Genomic DNA, 19,506 nt, shown 5'->3' on the forward strand with positions numbered 1-19,506 from the left:
GATATCACGAAATGATAAATTTCAATTATTTTTCACTCCGCTTTGCGAGTATTCACTGGCAATCTCGGAAAAACAAAAAAAAACACTAAAATTAAATTTAACAAATTTTTGAATTTAATTTTAAAACTGGATTGAAATGTCTGGGTGCCACATGTCTGGGTGCTAGTCAATAAAATAATAAAGAAAAGTATTTGGACTTCATAAACATCTGTACATCCACAACACCCACACATATTAAATAGCAAAACGATACTATATTTAATATTTTCAGATGAAAAAAGACAGAACTGAAACTACGAATTTGTTTTAGGCTGGCCAGTAGGATTTCCATCAGTAGGCTGGAGACTAACTGGAGTGGGATAGCAAAATGGAGAGAGATGGAAGGATAGCCTCTCTACCTTTCATTAGACCGTCGGTTGGGGAGAAGTTTTCTTATTATCTGTTTCTCCTTTGGCGTGCCATGAAGACTGGTTTCTTCAGTCGAATTCCTCATTAGAACCGTTATGCTCTGATGGGGAGAACCTTTGCTTAGGTAAGATGGAGTGAGTGGAAATTTCATCCTTGTCAGTAACATCGCAACATAGGTGGACCCAAGTAACTGTGTATCGGAGAGATAGTATTATGATCTCATGGTAGGTTCTGAGGTCTACAGTGAGACCAGCGTTAATTATACCAAAATATTATTCGTGAAGCTAGACTGTTAGAGCATAGAAAAGAGCCTTAGTATTAAAAACACTTTTAAATATATATACATATTTCATTTTACTAATTTTTAATTAAACCGATCAACGAATAAAGAAAAGTACAATATGTCTACTGTCCCAAGTGTCCAAGTATGTTGAGATATGAACTCTATTCCGATGTGAAAGTGAATGATAAGATAAACTGTCTGAAATAATATTTGAAGACGTAATGCCATAGTTAGATGATGGTGATGATGATAATAATAATAAAAGGAGTAATGGTCGAGATTCTGAGTGATTGATAATATATCATTAGAAGTTAAGGGATAAGGTGAATACTTAAATAAGTGGAATATCTCTCTTGGAAGATACGAAATGTATCATTCATATGAAATCAAGAACAATAATAGGTACAAACAGTTTGATAAATATAAAATCTGATGCGTTCTTTTGTTAATATCATCAAAGAGAACTAATGGATGACTAATATACAGTACTATACAACTCGTAAAAGAGAATACATGGAATGAAATCTTTATATTTGTAAAAATGTCATAGAGAAAACAGGCTATTATCATATCACTTTATCACAAATATTTAAAATATTCAATGTTCAAATTTACTAACAATTTTATTGTAATCAATCTCCTGTCTTAAACACTATGATGCGAGTACTCATTATGATTACACATATTTTATTATATAGACCTTCGGTAAGAAGAAGTCTGCTACTGCTGTTGCCCACGTTAAGGCCGGTAAGGGTCTAATCAAGGTTAACGGTGCTCCAATCACCCTAGTCCAACCAGAAATCCTAAGATTCAAGGTTTACGAACCATTATTGTTGGTCGGTCTAGACAAGTTCGCCAATGTTGACATCAGAGTTAGAGTCACTGGTGGTGGTCACGTCTCTCAAGTTTACGCTATCAGACAAGCCATTGCTAAGGGTCTAATCGCTTACCACCAAAAGTATGTCGATGAACAATCCAAGAACGAACTAAAGAGAGCTTTCACACTATACGACAGAACTCTATTGATTGCTGACTCCAGAATGCCAGAACCAAAGAAATTCGGTGGTAAAGGTGCTCGTTCCAGATTCCAAAAGTCTTACCGTTAATCTATTTGGAGAGAAACAAAGAAAGTATTCATTTTTTCTTTTTCATTCATTTTTAATTGGTATTTAAATTGTAAATCTTCCTTAGTTTCAATTGAAACAAAGAAAATTCAAAAATTAAGAAATCACAACAACAAACAAAATAAAATTTATAATAATTGTTATGTTTATTTCAAGTATTATTATTACTATGAGATGATTGTAACGATATCACATCATATTTCAAACTATATATAACTTCATATAGATTATATACAGTATATTAAGCTAATATATTATATTACACTATCCGTCAAAGATTCGAAGGTTAATAAAATTATCAATACAATATATAATTATTTTGTTGTTTATGAGAAAAATAATATATTTTGAATAATATTAATATACACACATAAGGAAAAATATAAATTTATTATAATAAAGTCTTTTCTTTGGAAAAGGCAATATAAAATTGTTCGAATATTAAATGCAAACATGGATTAAGATATAAATGAATCTTATTAAAAGATATTCGTAATACCGTTTAACTCTTTAAATGGATGAATCTCTACCGATAAAGTAAACTTTAAACCAATCCATTGCGACTAATAATCTGTTTCTTAAACTGACACACATACCTAAATAAGCTGATTTCCAAAATAAGAAAGTAACAGCACCGGCACCTTTGAATTGGTAACCATTAACAGTAACATCAGCAATGGCTTGTTCATTACCGATATAAGCCAATGTACCATAATGATGATAATGGAACTTATCAATCTTCTTGTACAGCTTGTCGATCTTAGTGTTATTGTTCTTAATCTTATTAGCATCCTTCAAAGATTCATTAGCGAATTTCAATTGATCAATCTTATGTAACTTTTCGAAAACAGTAGCCAAATAATCACCTTCTTGATGAGCTACTTGGGCAGTTGGGAATAGACCTGGATAGAAGGCACAATCACCGATAGCATAAATAGAGCCTTCTGCACCTACTAATTCCATTCTGTCGTTAATCACTAGACCACGTCTTGAGTTTTGTTTTTCAGGACCCAATTGTTGCATCAAATTCTTAGAGACATCTCTTGGAGCATTACCAGTAGCCCAAACTAGGACACCATAAGGGATTTCTTCAATTTGTTGTGTATCTCTATTTTCTGCATAAATAGTAGTAGCATCTACTTTTTTAACTGCAGTTTTTAATTTCAAATCAATACCACCTTTAGTGAAAAGAGCTTGAGAATATTCAATCAAATTTTGAGGGAACATGCTTAAGATATGGGGAGTAGCCTCAACAATAGCAATTTTAATTTCTTTACTTAAAGCAGGCATCCATTTAGATAAATCTTGATCCACATAATCTCTCAATTCAGCGGCAAATTCAGCACCAGTTGGACCACCACCTACAACGACAAAGCTTAACAATCTAGCTCTTTCTGGATCATTTTGTTCCAATAGAGCTGCTTGTTCTATACTATTCATAATTTTCAATCTAATATCTTGAGCATCGGAAATTTCTTTTAAGAAAGAAGAGAATTTATCGACACCCGGAATATTGAAAGTAGTTGGCTGAGCACCAACACCAACGACTAAATAATCGTAAGATAAATCTGTCTCATAATCATTTTCATTGACAGATTTAACATGAACAGTTTTTGCTACATGATCAACCGTTAAAGCATCTGCTTCATAATAAGTGACTTCTGAATTTGATCTTCTAGCAATTGATCTAACAGGTTCAATAATAGATTTCAATTCAACTGTACCCACAGGTGTGGAAGGTAACAAAGGTGTGAAAAGGAAATAGTTTCTTGGAGAAACAACAATAACGTTATATAAAGAAGTATCTAAACTCTTCAAAAGAGAGATAGAACCCCAACCGGAACCTAAAATGACAACAGTCTTTCTCTTTGAACCATTTTCAAAAGTGTCTGACTGTGGAATTTGTTTACTTGGATTATTTTCTTTGTACAGCGCGTATGAGACATACGATATACCTAAGAAAGAACCGATCAAACCATATTTTAAGATTGCACTACCTGCTCTCTTATAAAAAGGTTTTTTAATTAAAACTTTATTTGGATTTGAAGTTTCTAAACGTTTAAAAGATGTTGAAAATAATTTTTTTTGATTTTTCAATAACAAATTTTGTCTAGTAGAAATAAATTTCCCATTATTCAATAAACTTTTCTTAACAATTGAATTCAACATTGTTTATTATGAAGAATAAAGGAATAAATTATAAAAAAAGGGTTAATAGAGTATTAATAAAATAGAAAAATAATTTTTAGCTGTTTTTAAAGGACAAAAAAATAAAGGGGAAGAATATATGATTTAAATCAAAAATTAGTGAATGTTATTAATATATATATATCTATAATCAAATAAAATAAAATAAAGTAAAACAAAATTGTTGTAAAACTATAGAGTATTACTAACAATGTGTAATTAAGTTATACTATATTTTTTAATTAGTTTCTTGATATAGATTCTTGAGTAGTAAAAAAATCGATGACACGAATAAATTATTAATTTAATCTTACAGGTATGTATATATATATAAATATACATACATACATATAAATAAATAAATACAGAATTTAATAATCGAGAGAAAGATAACGGTAAAAGAATCTATATCAAGGAACAATCACCTCCCCCCGCGACCCCGTAAAAAGCAATATATGCATATGTGCTTATATACATTTAAGAAAAACTAAAAAAAAGCAATGCACTGAGGGGTTGAGGATCCAATATAAACTATTACTATTATATAAGATGAAATTTTCTTGGAAACGAATATGTGTAAGTAGGTACAATAGCCTTAACAAATCATTTTAGAAGCCAAACAAAAAGGAGTGAAAGTATTACGAAGTATAAGATAAAATTAATCTACGTTTGTCTTGTTACCATAATAATTCTAATATTTCCCTCTGTTTTTTGCGAAAAATACAGGTGCAGACCAACATATAATCGAAGCGATCGAATTTAAATTAATGAAGAAAACTCAAATACAATTCTGAAGGGGACAATCAAATCCGTTATAATTAAATCTTGCGACATATAACGGAATGAATAGTTTATCCAAAAAATATATATATACATAGACATTTCTTATTTATCTACATACTGTATTGTACTGATTCACAATGCAGTAACAGTTAAACCTGTGAGAAAACTGAGAGACAAAAAAAAAATCACTCGAGAAATCAACTTTTCCACAAATTATATTACGATTTATTAACGTTTCTTGGATTTGTTCAACTCAGCTCAGTTCGTTCGTTTGTTAAACGGATCCATTTCAAGAATGCATATACAGTTGTTATAGTTATTATTATGACAATTAAGCATACTTCACCGTAACATCATCATCATCGTCATCACCATCATCATTATCATTATTATTATTACTTGGATACTCTTGTTACTAAGAAGAACTCCTACAAATGCACGTCAAATAAATGCCCGATATCTTAATCTTCGCTCTAACTTAAGAAAGGAGAGTGTTTGTATAGTATGTCTTGTCTCTAACTTTCTCCGTTTCTCTATCTACTTCCGCTCGCCCTGTGCTGCCCCTTGTTTAAGCTTCTCTCGATCCCTCTCACTTCCACTTAAACTACTTTTACATATCCATTAATACAAAACATAAAGCCCTTACATAATTACTGTCATTCGAAAGAGAGATGCTGGACTCACTACATGTTACTTCTCAAGATGATAGAATTCCATATATTATTGATAATTATTAGTTTATTGTTATAACCAATATATTATTATATTTTCTCTTTCCTTGTACCCCTCCACACCATCCTGCACATTAATATTGTTAAAAAAGGGAATAATTTGCATAATAGGCAAAAAGCCCAAATGAGAATGAATCTCACGAGGTGCAAAAACAAAATTGGAAATTGTTATGAAAGTAGAATCAGATTATTATTGTCATCATTATAACCATCTTAGTATTGTTGGTTTGGGGTGCAATAACTATTGTCGTGCTCTTTCTCCGCAAATTTCTTTCTTTTAATGAAGCCTTTACCTCCGTTCTCTCTGTAGTTCCGACTTTTTCTATTTTCTATCGGAAATAAAAAGAGATTATTGAGAATAAAGGGAGGATGAATGGGCCGATTACACAGAAAGACACGAAGCAGTATGTAATACATAAAATACTTTTCTTTTTGGGGCTAAGAAAATGGAGAACCACCCCGAAATAATATTAAATGGATTTTTAGGACAATTTTAACATATCGTGTACTTGTCATTTCTCTTGACGTTGATTGGTCCACTACCTAATACAATATTATTAGACTTAACCTTGATCTCTTTATTTGTACTCCATTCTCTCATGGTGGATCTTCCATTTCAAAATTAACAACACACTTTAGAACAATGAAGATCGGTTAGTTAACACTAATAGATGAAATTGGTGTGGCGGGGACTAGACTTATTATACTAATGAGATTAGTTGCTATTTGTGTGTATGAATTAGAACGGATTTATTAGATTAAACTGAATGACTGGAAAAATACAATCTCAGTACAACATGTTATACAGACTTCTTGTTTTCTTGATTATATCTCTTACTATCTCTTTGTATAGGAGACAATCTATGAATTACCACTTTATACTACCTTCTTTTTATTTTGGCAGCGACTATATATGATATAAAATAAGATATCTCATCTTAATTGCTTACACCTTGGTTTTTGTTATTTGTTAACGGAATATCGATTGCATATAAGATATCACTGGGAGGGTCTTAGTTACCAAGCCGTATACAGTGACTCTTTTTCTTTTCTAGTGCCCATGGCAACCGATTCACCGACCTCGAACGTTTTTCTTTTTTTGTTTCCTTCTTGACGCACACTCTTTCATTTACACGGCGAAATGAAATGAATTTGAAGTAAATTAGATTCTGTCAAATTAGTAGGTATACTTACATGATTAGTTTATGATGGTGTCTTAAGTTTAAAAAATAGTCAATATAATAACAAATTGTATACATTATCAAAAAAAAAAATAGAGTAAAAAAAAAAAAATGGCCAGAGGTAATCAAAGAGATTTAGCTAGAGCTAAGAACTTAAAGAAGCAACAAGATACTGCTAAAGGTAGTAAGAAGCAAGGTGATCCAAAGAAAAGAATGGAATCTGACGCTGATATCTTAAGACAAAAACAAGCTGCTGCTAATGAAAGAAAAGCTGCAGAAGAATTGGAAAGATTAAAACAAGCTAAAGCTAAACGATAATTAAATAAATTATAAGATTTAAATCTTTTTATAAATATATACTTTCTAACGAATATTAAGAAATGAATATGCAGACTTTTTTTTTCAAAAAATTTACCGTCAATTTATTGATGTACACATACTTTTATGTATATCTTATATTTTAACAATCTTATATACTTTATCTAATGAATTAAGGGCCAATACTAAAAAATACGAAGTTCATTATTTCGTATACAATAGTATTATAGTTATTATTATTATTAATGTTTTTTCTTTTATTTTATTTAATTGCTTATTATATGTTCAATGATTATTTTATATTAAAAAAATATTTATCCTTTGTTTTAATTAGCTATTTCCATATGTTCTTTAGCTTCAGCTGCTAATTCAACATCATATTTGAAGTCAAAGTAAGATTTTTCAAAATGATGTAGACGCACAAGACCATCTTCACCACCAGATGTATAAGAAGTACCAGTTGGTGCTACAGCAACACAATTTAATGGACCGAAATGACCTTTAACTCTACCGATTTCATCTTCAAATACTTTATGATAGAATCTAGCTTCAAACTTACCTTCACTAGCACCAGTAGTAGTAACATCCTTAGCAGCTTGACCACCACCTAATATGACAAACTCTTTCAATGGGGTAATAGTAGAACAATTCAATGGACAATCAGATTCGTAAGTCTTTAAAACCTTTAAAGTGGCACAATCCACTAAATGAGCCTTAGAGTCTCTTGATGCAGTAATGAAATAAGTTTTATCTGGAGAAAATTGCATATCGGAAATGTTAGATTCATGTAACTCGATGGCATCAACAAATTTGAAAACATTCTTTGGAATATCAATTTCATATTTACTAACTTTACCATCTTTATGACCTGCAAAAATATTCTTGCCACCGATGGACCAACCAGCAACACTGACGGCATCTAGTCCCTCTACGGTTTCCAATGTAAATAATGGTTCCTCTACGAACTCAACAGGTTCATGTGTAGTTTCATCTCTTTTAATTTGGTAAATGTTAATAGAACCTGCATATTTCATTACGTTATCTAGAACAGCCAATACATAGTTCCCGCATGGAGAAAATTGTACATTCTTAACTGGCACCAAAGATTTCCAAGTATAAATATCTTTACCAGTAGCAATATCCCAAACTTTAATACTATAATCAGCAGAACCTGTAACACAGTTTTTAGAGAAAGAGTCGACGTCGATGGACCAAATTGTACCCATGTGACCGTCTAGAGTTCCTAGTCTCTCACCATTGGCAGAGAACCAGACACTAGCGGAGTTATCCTTGGAACATGTAAAGATTAAATCACCATCATTATTATATTTAACTTGGGTTAATGGACGTTCGTGTCCTCTTAAAACAATAGGTCTCATAATGGATAATATATATATATATTGTATGCAAAATATAGAGTTGTTCTTCTATCTCTGATAATATGTATATTAAAATGGAGGAATAAAACAAACAGTTAATATGTATAATACATATATCTATATCTATTATATCTACTACACCTTTAACTAAATGTGGATGAATTGTTCATCACCACTTACAAAGGTAATACGAAACATTACGGGAAATCATTGAAAATTTTTCGTTCACTTTAATTTTTCGATATTGTTTTTTTTTTCGCCTCTCAAATATTTATTTAGTGACATAAATAGAACGTCGTGTTGAATGATGTTACACGTGACTCATTATTATTAACTACAACACCACTCTTATTCCTTTATAGCAAAATGAAATGAGAATGGTAATCTATGTGATAACGCCACTAAACAATCTATAATTGTGAGGATGATTATAAGTTTTCCTATTACACTCTAGCTAATTCAGTCCCTCACGTTTTTAAATCAAATACAGGATGTTACGAATGGTTCATATATATACTAGATCAAACAAAAATAACATGCTAATACTCACATATATACATAATCAATAAGTAATAATGTTATGGGTCGACCTTGTTTTCTGGTAAATATATATACTGAGTTGTCACTATGGACGTGTGCAAATAGAAAACGAGAGCCGTATCTCCCGAAACAAATTCCGCCAAAATGTGAACGATGGGGGAACTGCGCGGCTAATTCCAGAAGCTGCGGGTGCACGTACTAATACAACCAGGTGTATTATATGAATAGAATATATAACACAATTTTCCCATTTCTTCTTCACTGTCTATTGCTCTTTGCTTGGTTACAGCGGAGATATTAATATGTGGTGGGGGTGACAGTCAGGGAATTATTTAGACACTATATGTTTCTATATATAACTAGGTATATACAAAAAAGTGGGGTAAATATGTATGGCCATGAATATTTATGTGCATATAACATACATACATAGGTATATATATATATATATAGCCATACAATAACTAGTTACAAAAATGTGTGGCTTATTAGTTGAAAATGACGATGATGAAGGAATAATTAATTAAATTATTTAGTTATTAAGGGAGATGATAAAGAGGGGAAATATACGCGCACAATAAATAAATTTATAAGTCATTTGAAATTTATTAATTTATTTTCTCTTTTCATATTGAATGATAAAAAGGTCTAATTTCTCACCCCTTTCTTTAATCTTATTTTCTTTAGTATAATTAACAATTGTAATAATTTTAACCAATATATATATACAGACATACATACTAGTATTATATAAAATAGGGAAAGGGAAAGGGAACCAAGAAAATCTGTAATAATTTGCCCTTTTTATTCTGTTTGTTTGGGGGAGATATTCTACTAGTGAACGAAACTAAAAACATATTACATATACGTATATATATTTATATGAAAGAAGAAAATATCAGTTAAATGAATATGACGGCGTTATTAAATGAACCAAATGTTCATGAAAGAAGATCCAAGACATTTTCAGATTTAAAGAAAAATTCAAAGGATAAAGATATTTCAAATGTAAAATTTTATTCTTTTATCCCTTTTAAAGATAATATTAATATTAATAATAATAATAATAAGATGATTTCAAATATAAATTCAAAAGAATCTCTGGATATTACTTTTACTTCAAAGAAAAAAAATTATGAAAATCATTTTAATAGTATAGATAAAACTAATTCGAATTTAATTTCAATGAAAGAACATGACAATGAAAAGGAAAATTTTAATGATTTTAAAAAAACAATTATTGAAAATGCTAAAACTTTAGATACAATCGATGAATCATCAGATGATAAAATAAGTGTATTAATGGATTCATGTAGAACTATTGATTTAACTAAAGATGAAGCTGATACAATAATGTTAAATCTTGTACTTAATAATGAAAATACATTATATAAAAAAAAGAATAAACTTCAAAATAATAATAACGATGATGTTGATGATTTAATTACAATTGGTGACAAGTCAGTTACAACTGGGAATAAAATATTTCCATTCAATTCAACTTTACAAAAATATTGGTTTACAATATTTGTTAAAACAGGGTTTATATTAGACAAAATGGAATTAATTATTTATGAAAACTTTTGGTTTACATTATTATATTTAAATTTTTGGTTTCCAAAATTTACTGGATTCTTAAGGTATGTTTATAGTCTTTTTTTTTTCAAAACACACACACATTTTAGTTTATCCTTTTCTCTTACTAACTTATTGAATTTTTAATTTTTATTATTTTGTTTTGAATTATATGTTTGTTTTGTAAAATATACAAAAGGTTCCAGTTTTTAATGTGATTTTAGTTTCTTTCAACCCTTTTTTTATTTATCTCGAACATGTCTAATGTATTATAGTTAGTGTTAAAAGGTGTTACTTCTCCATATACGTTTTAGTTACTGTTTTATTGGAAGTGCCTTTTTTCCACCTCGTTTTTGTTTTGTTTTTTGGGTTACAATGGCGGCTAATCGAAAAAACAAAAAACAAGACAAACTACTGTAATATTATTATTTTCATGCCACCTGATAATTACACAAGTAGAAAAGGATTTTAATTTAAACCGTTGAACGTTATCACAAATTGAACAAAAACTAGAACTGATTCTATATTATCAAAATTTATTGTAATTGAAACATCTAATCCTCGAATTCTTATTCTTTCTTTCAATATAGTGCTGAAATTATTGGCAGAGAAGATTTTGATTTTAATAATCCAATTCCACCAAAAACTTTTTCTTTAAGTTATCTTATTAAACAACAGTTACAACAATTAAGAAAATTATTAAAGTTAAATTTTTTAAGAGTTCAAATTAGATATAGAAGAAGTCCATATAGTACATTATTTTATTCAAGTCTAACTGTTGCTACAATACTTCCTGTAAGTCTATTTTTTATGACATTATTTGCAATGGGGACTAGTTATTTTTTCATTTATATGTCCTTTTTCATTACTTTTGGATTTATTTCTTCTTTCCTAATAATTCCATTATTATCAACTTCATTTATTTTTGCCATCGGTGTGGTAATATTTGGATTTATTAGTAATATTACCTTCAAGAGTGGTCAATTTATATATTATAAAGCTGATAAAAAATTAAAGAATTACTTAGAACTGATGGCATATAATTTACAGAAAAAACCATCAACTGTAGTGACACCAAATGAAATTCCTATTGATAATACACATAATATTTTGATAAATAATAGTAATTCAGGTGATAATAGTAGTATTGATGAACCAATCATTTCAATAATAGAAGAAGAGTAATAACGAATGATCACTTTTTCTATCATTGAGGATCACATATATACTGACATATATTATAGAGATCAAATTATGAAAGGAGTCCCGCAAAATTATTTTTTTTAAGAAGAAGAAACAAAATGAATGGGTGAATATTTAGATAATATATATTACCTGTTGACGTTATTTCCCTTTTTATCCTTTATTTCTCCCTCTTCTTCGTTTTGCTAAATATGTTTTATTTCAGATTACATTGCATTATTTCAATTTAACGCACACAAAATAAAGAGTGCTCTGCTTTCCCTTTCGGACATTACTATTACCGCGAAATACAAATAAATCTATAAATTTGAACTCAGAAAAAACACAACACAATTTCAAAAAAATTCCACGATGATGAAGGGCAAAGCAGACAGAGTACACCAAAATATTCTAATTGTTAACGTGTCACTTTTATCTTTTTTTTCACTTTTTGGGTTTTTGCTTCAAATATTCTCTGCCCTGTGTAAGAAAGTACACGTTAGTAATAAATGATGAAATAAATGTTGACTATGTATATATATATGTTCTTTAATTATATATATATATTTGTATATTCGTATTTTCCGTGTATATTGCTTATAAGAATTGATTTTAACAGTTTAAGAGATAATCATACAAAGTATCATAAATATTTCACCTAGTGCACTATTAAAAACACCTATTCGTCTACGTTTAAGTATTTATTTCATTAGTACCCTTTTCTAAGATCTATATTTGTTCATTTGAAATATTCAACTGCCCTGACTCTCATAATACATTAACTAAGAGACAAATTAAAAAAATGAAGTTATTAAAAGCTATCACTGTATTAACTACAGCCATCGGTTGTGCATCTGCATTCATAATTAAGGATGCCAAGATTTCCTTCAAGGATGAAACAAGAGAGGCCATTGAACTTGGTCAATTGGATGAAACTTTCATGAAAGCTGAATCTGCTCCATTATTAATTAAAGATCTTGATGAAGTGGTTAGTTTCAAATTCAAATTAGATTTATCCAAATCTAAATCTAAGGAAATCCCACAACAATTGTCTTTATTAGTCGGTATTGCTGATAAAGCTTTAGAGGTCCCAATTGTCGCTAAAGTAAAGGATTCTTCAAAGAACAACAAAGTGAAACTTGTCAGTTTCAAAGTAGATCTACAAGCATTACCAAAATCCGTACTACATTATGCTTTTGTTAATGATAATGAACAAATTACCGCTTCTTTGATTGTCGCTAACGATAAGAAACAATTAGCTAGAAAGGAAACTAATTTATATTTCCCAGTCTTCCATTTACAATTCACTGACTCTGCTAAAGAAACTATTGTCGATACTTTTGAAGAACCTTTAAGATACGGTAAACAAGTAGAATTAGCTCACACTTTCCCAAATCCACCAAAGACTGCCGACCCAACTCTATCTTTACTATTTGCTGGTGCCGTTACCATGGTTAACATGTTCTTATATATGTACTGGATTAATTTCAATGCTATTTCTTTTGAAAACTTCCCATCCGGTAAAGATTTCATCCCATTCATTGGCTTTTTCGGTTCCATAATTGGTTGTGAAATTGTCTTCGCTCTATATTACTTAGGTACAGGAATCTTTGAAACTGTCAATTGTTTAGCCATTGTTGCACCAGTAGGGTTAATATTAGGTTCTAAGTTCTTAAGAAGTTACAATCAAAAGATTTAAACAACGATAACACGTATTTATATATACACACATAAAAACAAAATAAACATAAGAAAAGAATAATAGTAATTTTTTATACATTAATATAATTATTTATAATACGTCTATAGCCAAAAAAATTACCATTATCATACAACGGCTTATTGAAATCATTAGCTGCAACTACTTTCCCCACAACGAGTCCCAAGGGAACTACGCTATAACTTCTTGAATCTAAAGAATATGATAAATTATCACCGGTGACCCAAACATGACCACGCGGTACTCTAATGAAACAGTTTTCAAAATCATTATCATAACTTGGATCTACTTGTATTAGATCACCTGGTAGACCCGTTATCCTTTTACAGACTCTCTGTGATGAATCATGGGGTTTCATTAATACCACACAATCCCCAATCTGTAAACCCCGAGGGAGACCCACTGTATGTACTAATTTACGATGTTTCAAAACATGAACAAAATCATTCTGTGGTGCTAGTGTCGGCAGCATTGATTCTCCACGAGTCTGTGTGAATTCATATAGATGGACATGAACTTGATGTAATAAACAAAAACATTTTAAAAGTGTACTTGTATGTTGTATGATTTTCCCTCCAGTTATCATTGCAATGGTTAGCTGACAATTACAGAATATTCTTCAATATATGTACACGTATAATAGAAAACTTACAACAACAATTATCAACAAACCTCTAGATGATGCAAGTGAATAATTTCAACACTTGAAGGTAGTCATAATATTTAACATTGTATTAGATATACCAACCTAATCCGTACCCAGTGATGTTGTAGTCCATTTTTTTTTAGAATAAAATAAGATAATAATAAGGACAAATGATTCAGTTAAGTAAATAAAAATTTGAAATATGCTGTACTTGACCTTATTCAATTATTTCAAAATCTGATATTCCATTACAAATGTTGCAACATTCTTGAAACTGGCAATAGCCATTTGGGAATGGGCTCCCGTCCAGTCTCATTCTCATATATAAATCAATATCTCCCTCATCCTGTAAATATTAAATGTCCTTCTTAATATGACCACCACTACATTTATATAACTATTCCAGTTGAAATATAATTAATACACTTTTAGGATATAACTTACAATAATTACATTTTTTGTTAGGTTAGAGTTTTCTATATCTGTAAGGTATATTTTCACTGCATAAACTCTGAAGTTTAATATCGACATACAAATGTTTAGTGAGTGCAATGGGAAACCAATTAGTGGACGGAATTTTTATTGAGTTCTTTTATCATAAAATTTGCTAGTATCAATATATAGTCCTTGCTGGTTTCTTATAATAAGTGGGAGGATGTGTTTTCTATAACATTACATACTGGAAGAGAGGTAACTACTCATATTTTTCAACATTTCCCCTCATATATTACCTTTCTTTATAATCTGGGGTTGGGTGTAGTTTGACTCATCATTTCCAATCATTTGTTTGATTTAATTACATAGTTCATACGCTCCTTCCTTAAGACCTTACTTTAAGTATTAATACTTTAATGAGATGATATATGAAATATTGAAAGTTCTTTAAATGTTTCGTCTTATTATCTTGTATTTGGCATAATTATTATCTATCTACTCATATCTTGATAATTATTTTGTTTATAAAATTACGTCATTACCGGACTGTTGACGGTTCACATATCGCCAAGTCATAATTTGCATCAATTTACTTCAAGGCTGGAAAAAACAACTGTCCCTTATTTCTTAAAAGTATATACCTATGACTGATAAAGATAAAAAAATTAACATTCCTGTTTTTTTAACATATTTAGGGTGATTTAATGAGATATGAATCAACCATATATACAGAAAGTACAAAAGGGTCTTGCATTTCATTTTATTCTAATTAGTATTTTCCTTCCTTTTTTACGTTTCATAAATTTCTTAGATAAATACTTCTTAAACTAATAATCTATCCTTCTCTCTGTATAATTTTGTTAATAAAATAGATTAGCAATGAATAATTTTCAAAAGAATGACAGTAGAATGCTTAGAGGAACAAATTTCTAATCAAAACTTTTTGTTAGTTTCAAGTAGAAGTGAAATATATCTAAAAATAATTGAAGATCTAATGACGAAGTACAAAAATATTATTTGAAAAGATAAATGAGAGAGTGTAAGTCTGATTACGAATGTTGTTCGAACTATAAACTTATCCTTCAACATACTCCACAAAAGAATTGTTCTCACTCCGATGATGTTAATGACAGATCAAGATATCTGGAAGAAACACCACCGCAAGACAGGGTTCCTCAAAGATGTGATTGTGAAATTGAAAACGCTTGTAAAGAAGACACAATTGAAAACACTCCCATCCAGATCGCAACCATTGACGATGACAATCATATCTTTATATCTTTGTTTAGAAGCCCAAGGAACCTAAAAGAAGCAAAAAATGTATTATTATATAATATCAGTTATCGCTCCGAGGAAGCGAGAAAATACGATAAATATTTCAGAAGAAAATACAGTAAAACACACGTAGTAATCATAACACAACTAGCGACAAAACAAAAAAAGGGTTGCTCAAATTATTATGTAATCATAATAGTAATAAGAGTAATAGAGAGAAAGATTTACTATTGCATTACTATTGTATCTCTTTGTGTATGCGATGGATGGATGGATAGAGTGAAAATTTTCATTTGCAGAACTAATAGAATAAGGGATATATATTATATATATAAATATAAAGGGAGGAACATATAGCATTTAAAAAGTGGAATAATAATTAATAGTGTGTATTTATCAATTTACTTATTATAATATATAGAAGGGTATCACTCATATAACGATTTATTTATTTTGAAGAACTATTATGTCTACTGTTACACAAAAATCAATCACTTACGTTAATAATACTACGGCTCCAACCATTACCACCAAGGAAATCGATTTGGATACTTGTTATAATGACAATGAAATTGTCATTAAAGTTCATGCTGCTTCAATTAACCCAGTAGATGGGTTGACTTATTCTGCTTGCAATTATTTTGTAGGTGGTAGTTCTTTAAAGACATTTGGTAGAGATTTTGCCGGTGTAATTGTTAGACGTGGTAAAGATGTTAATATTAAATGGCAATTAAATAAGAAAGTTAATGGACAATTTAAACATGTATGGGGTGAAAAGGGTTCTTTCACCAACTATTTCGTTTGTAACCCTGAAGAAGTTAGATCAATTAATACTTTTGAAACAAGGGATGACGACAAATCTTCAAAGAAATATAATGATTTTATTATAAATGGTGCGTGGCCTTTAGTTTTCGGTACAGGTTATTCTGCTTTACATGAAAAGGGACAAGTTTGGACTCCAGAATCAAAAATCCTGGTCATTGGTGCTTCGACTTCTGTTGCTTTAGCTTGTGTTAACATTGCTAAAAAGATCTTAAATATTGGTACTGTCGTGGGTATTTGCAATTCAAAGGCAATTGAACATAATAAAGAAAGAGGATTCGATCATTTGATTGCTTATAATGATCCTGAACATTCTACTGTTGAATCTATTCAATCTTTAATTAAAAACGAATTGGGAGGTGAAAAATTCGATTTAATCTTTGATGCTGTTGGTAGTAGTGAATTCTTCCCTGTAATGGATACTGTATTAAAACCAAAATCTACCAATTCTCAATATATTACTATTGCTGGTGATGCTGTAATGGATTTTACTAATAAATCAATGCTCGGTAACTTCCAATTGGGTCCAATTAAAAGAAAATTAAATCCATTTAAAAAATTCAATTATGATTTTACAATGCTAGATAATTTATTTACTTATATGGAATTAGGTGCTACTATGATTGCTGATGGAACTTATTCACCTGAAATTGATTCTGTTTACAAATTTGATGATTTCAAAATTGCCTTTGATAGAGTGGATACTCATTTGGCTAAAGGTAAAGTTGTCCTAGACATGTCTGACATTTAAACCACAATATAAGGATAATTAATTCTAAACCTTATAATGTATTATAATATTAATCTATCAATCTTACTTGTATTTTTATATATATAACTCTAACTATCTACTCAGTTAATATAAAATTACCACGACGATGTTTACGAATGTTACCCTGAGATCGTAGCATTTTTTTTTTTCATTTCTATTTGTTTTCGCATTAGGAAAGAAGCTGGAAAAAAAGAGAGAGAAAGATAGAGAAAGATAGAAAAAAAAATTGACCCAAATCAATGAATAAATTAAATAAACACATCGTTACTTTTTAGCATTTTGTTATTCATACTAAACAAAACAAAAAGGACTATATATCGATTGCGTTCCAACTCACACTTACTTACTCTTTCTACCACTTGATTGCTTACATTAAAATATACTACACCAACCATGAACAACAATCGTTTTGCTAATGTTGCTGTGCTCTCACAACAGCAGAATGGACAAAACTTGACACAGACAATGCAACAGCACACTTCAACACCAATGAGCAACGGTTCAACCACGACAAACTCTACAACAACACATAACCAAGCGGTGTCCGGAACTTTACAGCCTCAATCTGTCGGTACATTGGGCCAATTCAGTTCTGGATTACAAAATTCACAACAGTTTCAAGGGTTACAATCAGTATCAAATACAGGAACTAATTCTCAAAAGGATCCATCTTGGTTCAATAACCCAACAAAGAGGGCTATTCCACAAAATATTGTGAAACGTACAATGAGACCACAGTCTGATTCTGGTGAAATTACACATTCTCAATCATCTACTGCATTATCTAGTAGGTCAGGATTTGACACAATGTCATTTGGATCAAGAAAGAATAAAACTATTTTTAGTAGTTCAAATCTACAATCATTAAATACTGATAATATTCTTGGTGATTCTAATGACGCACCTCCATCTGTTTCTATTCATGATTGGCAAAGTGAGGATCAGTTCAGTGGCTCAATGAATCTTGGTGTCAATGGACCAACTCAATTTGAAAATCAAAGTATGTTGATGAGTCAGATGGCAACTCCTCGTAATGACAATTCTAAACAAATACCGAATTTGTTTAAAAGCTCAAATGCTTTTGATAAAACACCACAATCCAATATATTTAATAAAAATAAAATAACAGTTACAAATGGTAATGAAAGATCTAATGAAATCACTGCATCATCGTCCATATTAAATGGAAATAAATCAAACGGTTCCAAACTATTCGATTTTTTTGGCACGTCAAATAATAAAGGTAAAAGTAATACACCAGAATCTTTGTCGATTACGGCTACTGCATCCAGTCAACAACAGCATTCACAGCCACAACAAGAAACTGCTATAATTGTGTTTGGTTATCCTGAATCTATCTCCAACTTAATTATAACACATTTTTCTCATTTTGGTTCTATTTTGGAGGATTTCCAAGTTCTAAGGAGCGCATCAGGTATTAATGTATCTACTTTAAAAAATAAGAATCAAAACATTACAAATAACAATGAAGATAGAAAATATCCAATATTTACTGGAGAAGGGTGGGTCAAAATTACTTATGATTCACGTCAATCAGCTGTTCGTGCTCTGCAAGAAAATGGGTCTGTATTTACAGGAACTCTAATTGGTTGCGTACCATATAGTAAAAATGCAGTAGAGAAACTTGCATCTTGCAAAATTGATAAGCATGATAATATTGGTGAGAATGACATAGCTGTAAGTGGAACTGTCTCACCTTTACAAGTCTTAGACACTGATGATAATACATACGGAGTTGAAAATAAAAAATTTACTTCATTATCTTCTAATGAAAACCAATCTACAAACAAGAATCTATCCCAAAATAATGAGAGCAATCAAATAATGCCCCAAAATGTCTTCCTTCCAAATCATAAACTAACAATCAATGATGGTAAATCTCTTTTTGTTCATAACACAGATACAAATAACCGTAATTTCTTACAAGATTTAGAAAACAAAATGCGTAAACAGGAAACTCCTATAAACACAGGTAGCAACACGCAAACTAACGGTGTTTTACACTCTGTCAATAATTGGTTGTTTGGTTGGAATAACCTGTAGAAAATAAGTATAACAGTGAAAAATGAATAATCAATATAATAAATGCATTCCATCTCTCTACTGCCATTACCACGATCGTAT

General features: G+C 30.3%; 11 protein-coding genes across 11 annotated transcripts; 8 read left to right on the plus strand and 3 right to left on the minus strand.

The window, feature by feature from the left end:
- Positions 1 to 809: 809 nt before the first annotated feature.
- On the plus strand, positions 810 to 1,797 carry RPS16A (40S ribosomal protein uS9; the record flags this gene model as incomplete). Its single annotated transcript, XM_041550387.1, has 2 exons — positions 810 to 833; positions 1,390 to 1,797. The coding sequence occupies 2 exons, from the start codon at positions 810 to 812 to the stop codon at positions 1,795 to 1,797; spliced, it is 432 nt and encodes a 143-aa protein (XP_041406321.1).
- Positions 1,798 to 2,325: 528 nt separating this feature from the next.
- On the minus strand, positions 2,326 to 3,984 carry NDE1 (NADH-ubiquinone reductase (H(+)-translocating) NDE1; the record flags this gene model as incomplete). Its single annotated transcript, XM_041550388.1, has 1 exon — positions 2,326 to 3,984. One exon carries the CDS (start codon positions 3,982 to 3,984, stop codon positions 2,326 to 2,328), a length of 1,659 nt encoding a protein of 552 aa, XP_041406322.1.
- A 2,824-nt stretch (positions 3,985 to 6,808) lies between these two features.
- On the plus strand, positions 6,809 to 7,015 carry KABA2_04S07216 (uncharacterized protein; the record flags this gene model as incomplete). Its single annotated transcript, XM_041550389.1, has 1 exon — positions 6,809 to 7,015. One exon carries the CDS (start codon positions 6,809 to 6,811, stop codon positions 7,013 to 7,015), a length of 207 nt encoding a protein of 68 aa, XP_041406323.1.
- Positions 7,016 to 7,341: 326 nt separating this feature from the next.
- TIF34 (translation initiation factor eIF3 subunit i) lies at positions 7,342 to 8,394 on the minus strand (the record flags this gene model as incomplete). Its single annotated transcript, XM_041550390.1, has 1 exon — positions 7,342 to 8,394. The coding sequence occupies one exon, from the start codon at positions 8,392 to 8,394 to the stop codon at positions 7,342 to 7,344; it is 1,053 nt and encodes a 350-aa protein (XP_041406324.1).
- A 1,446-nt stretch (positions 8,395 to 9,840) lies between these two features.
- LDO45 (Ldo45p) lies at positions 9,841 to 10,656 on the plus strand (the record flags this gene model as incomplete). Its single annotated transcript, XM_041550391.1, has 1 exon — positions 9,841 to 10,656. The coding sequence occupies one exon, from the start codon at positions 9,841 to 9,843 to the stop codon at positions 10,654 to 10,656; it is 816 nt and encodes a 271-aa protein (XP_041406325.1).
- Positions 10,657 to 11,319: 663 nt separating this feature from the next.
- Positions 11,320 to 11,694, plus strand: LDO16 (Ldo16p; the record flags this gene model as incomplete). The annotated part of the gene is made up of 1 exon (XM_041550392.1): positions 11,320 to 11,694. The coding sequence occupies one exon, from the start codon at positions 11,320 to 11,322 to the stop codon at positions 11,692 to 11,694; it is 375 nt and encodes a 124-aa protein (XP_041406326.1).
- A 799-nt stretch (positions 11,695 to 12,493) lies between these two features.
- Positions 12,494 to 13,390, plus strand: SWP1 (dolichyl-diphosphooligosaccharide-protein glycotransferase; the record flags this gene model as incomplete). Its single annotated transcript, XM_041550393.1, has 1 exon — positions 12,494 to 13,390. The coding sequence occupies one exon, from the start codon at positions 12,494 to 12,496 to the stop codon at positions 13,388 to 13,390; it is 897 nt and encodes a 298-aa protein (XP_041406327.1).
- A 73-nt stretch (positions 13,391 to 13,463) lies between these two features.
- IMP1 (endopeptidase catalytic subunit IMP1) lies at positions 13,464 to 13,997 on the minus strand (the record flags this gene model as incomplete). Its single annotated transcript, XM_041550394.1, has 1 exon — positions 13,464 to 13,997. One exon carries the CDS (start codon positions 13,995 to 13,997, stop codon positions 13,464 to 13,466), a length of 534 nt encoding a protein of 177 aa, XP_041406328.1.
- Positions 13,998 to 15,521: 1,524 nt separating this feature from the next.
- Positions 15,522 to 16,124, plus strand: KABA2_04S07348 (uncharacterized protein; the record flags this gene model as incomplete). Its single annotated transcript, XM_041550395.1, has 1 exon — positions 15,522 to 16,124. One exon carries the CDS (start codon positions 15,522 to 15,524, stop codon positions 16,122 to 16,124), a length of 603 nt encoding a protein of 200 aa, XP_041406329.1.
- Positions 16,125 to 16,233: 109 nt separating this feature from the next.
- Positions 16,234 to 17,340, plus strand: YIM1 (Yim1p; the record flags this gene model as incomplete). The annotated part of the gene is made up of 1 exon (XM_041550396.1): positions 16,234 to 17,340. The coding sequence occupies one exon, from the start codon at positions 16,234 to 16,236 to the stop codon at positions 17,338 to 17,340; it is 1,107 nt and encodes a 368-aa protein (XP_041406330.1).
- Positions 17,341 to 17,754: 414 nt separating this feature from the next.
- On the plus strand, positions 17,755 to 19,425 carry NUP53 (FG-nucleoporin NUP53; the record flags this gene model as incomplete). Its single annotated transcript, XM_041550397.1, has 1 exon — positions 17,755 to 19,425. One exon carries the CDS (start codon positions 17,755 to 17,757, stop codon positions 19,423 to 19,425), a length of 1,671 nt encoding a protein of 556 aa, XP_041406331.1.
- Between the last annotated feature and the right edge of the window lie 81 nt (positions 19,426 to 19,506).

The sequence above is a fragment of the Maudiozyma barnettii genome (genome assembly GCF_903064755.1).
Source record: "Maudiozyma barnettii strain CLIB 1767 genome assembly, contig: KABA2_04, whole genome shotgun sequence".
Classification (NCBI taxonomy): domain Eukaryota; kingdom Fungi; phylum Ascomycota; class Saccharomycetes; order Saccharomycetales; family Saccharomycetaceae; genus Maudiozyma; species Maudiozyma barnettii.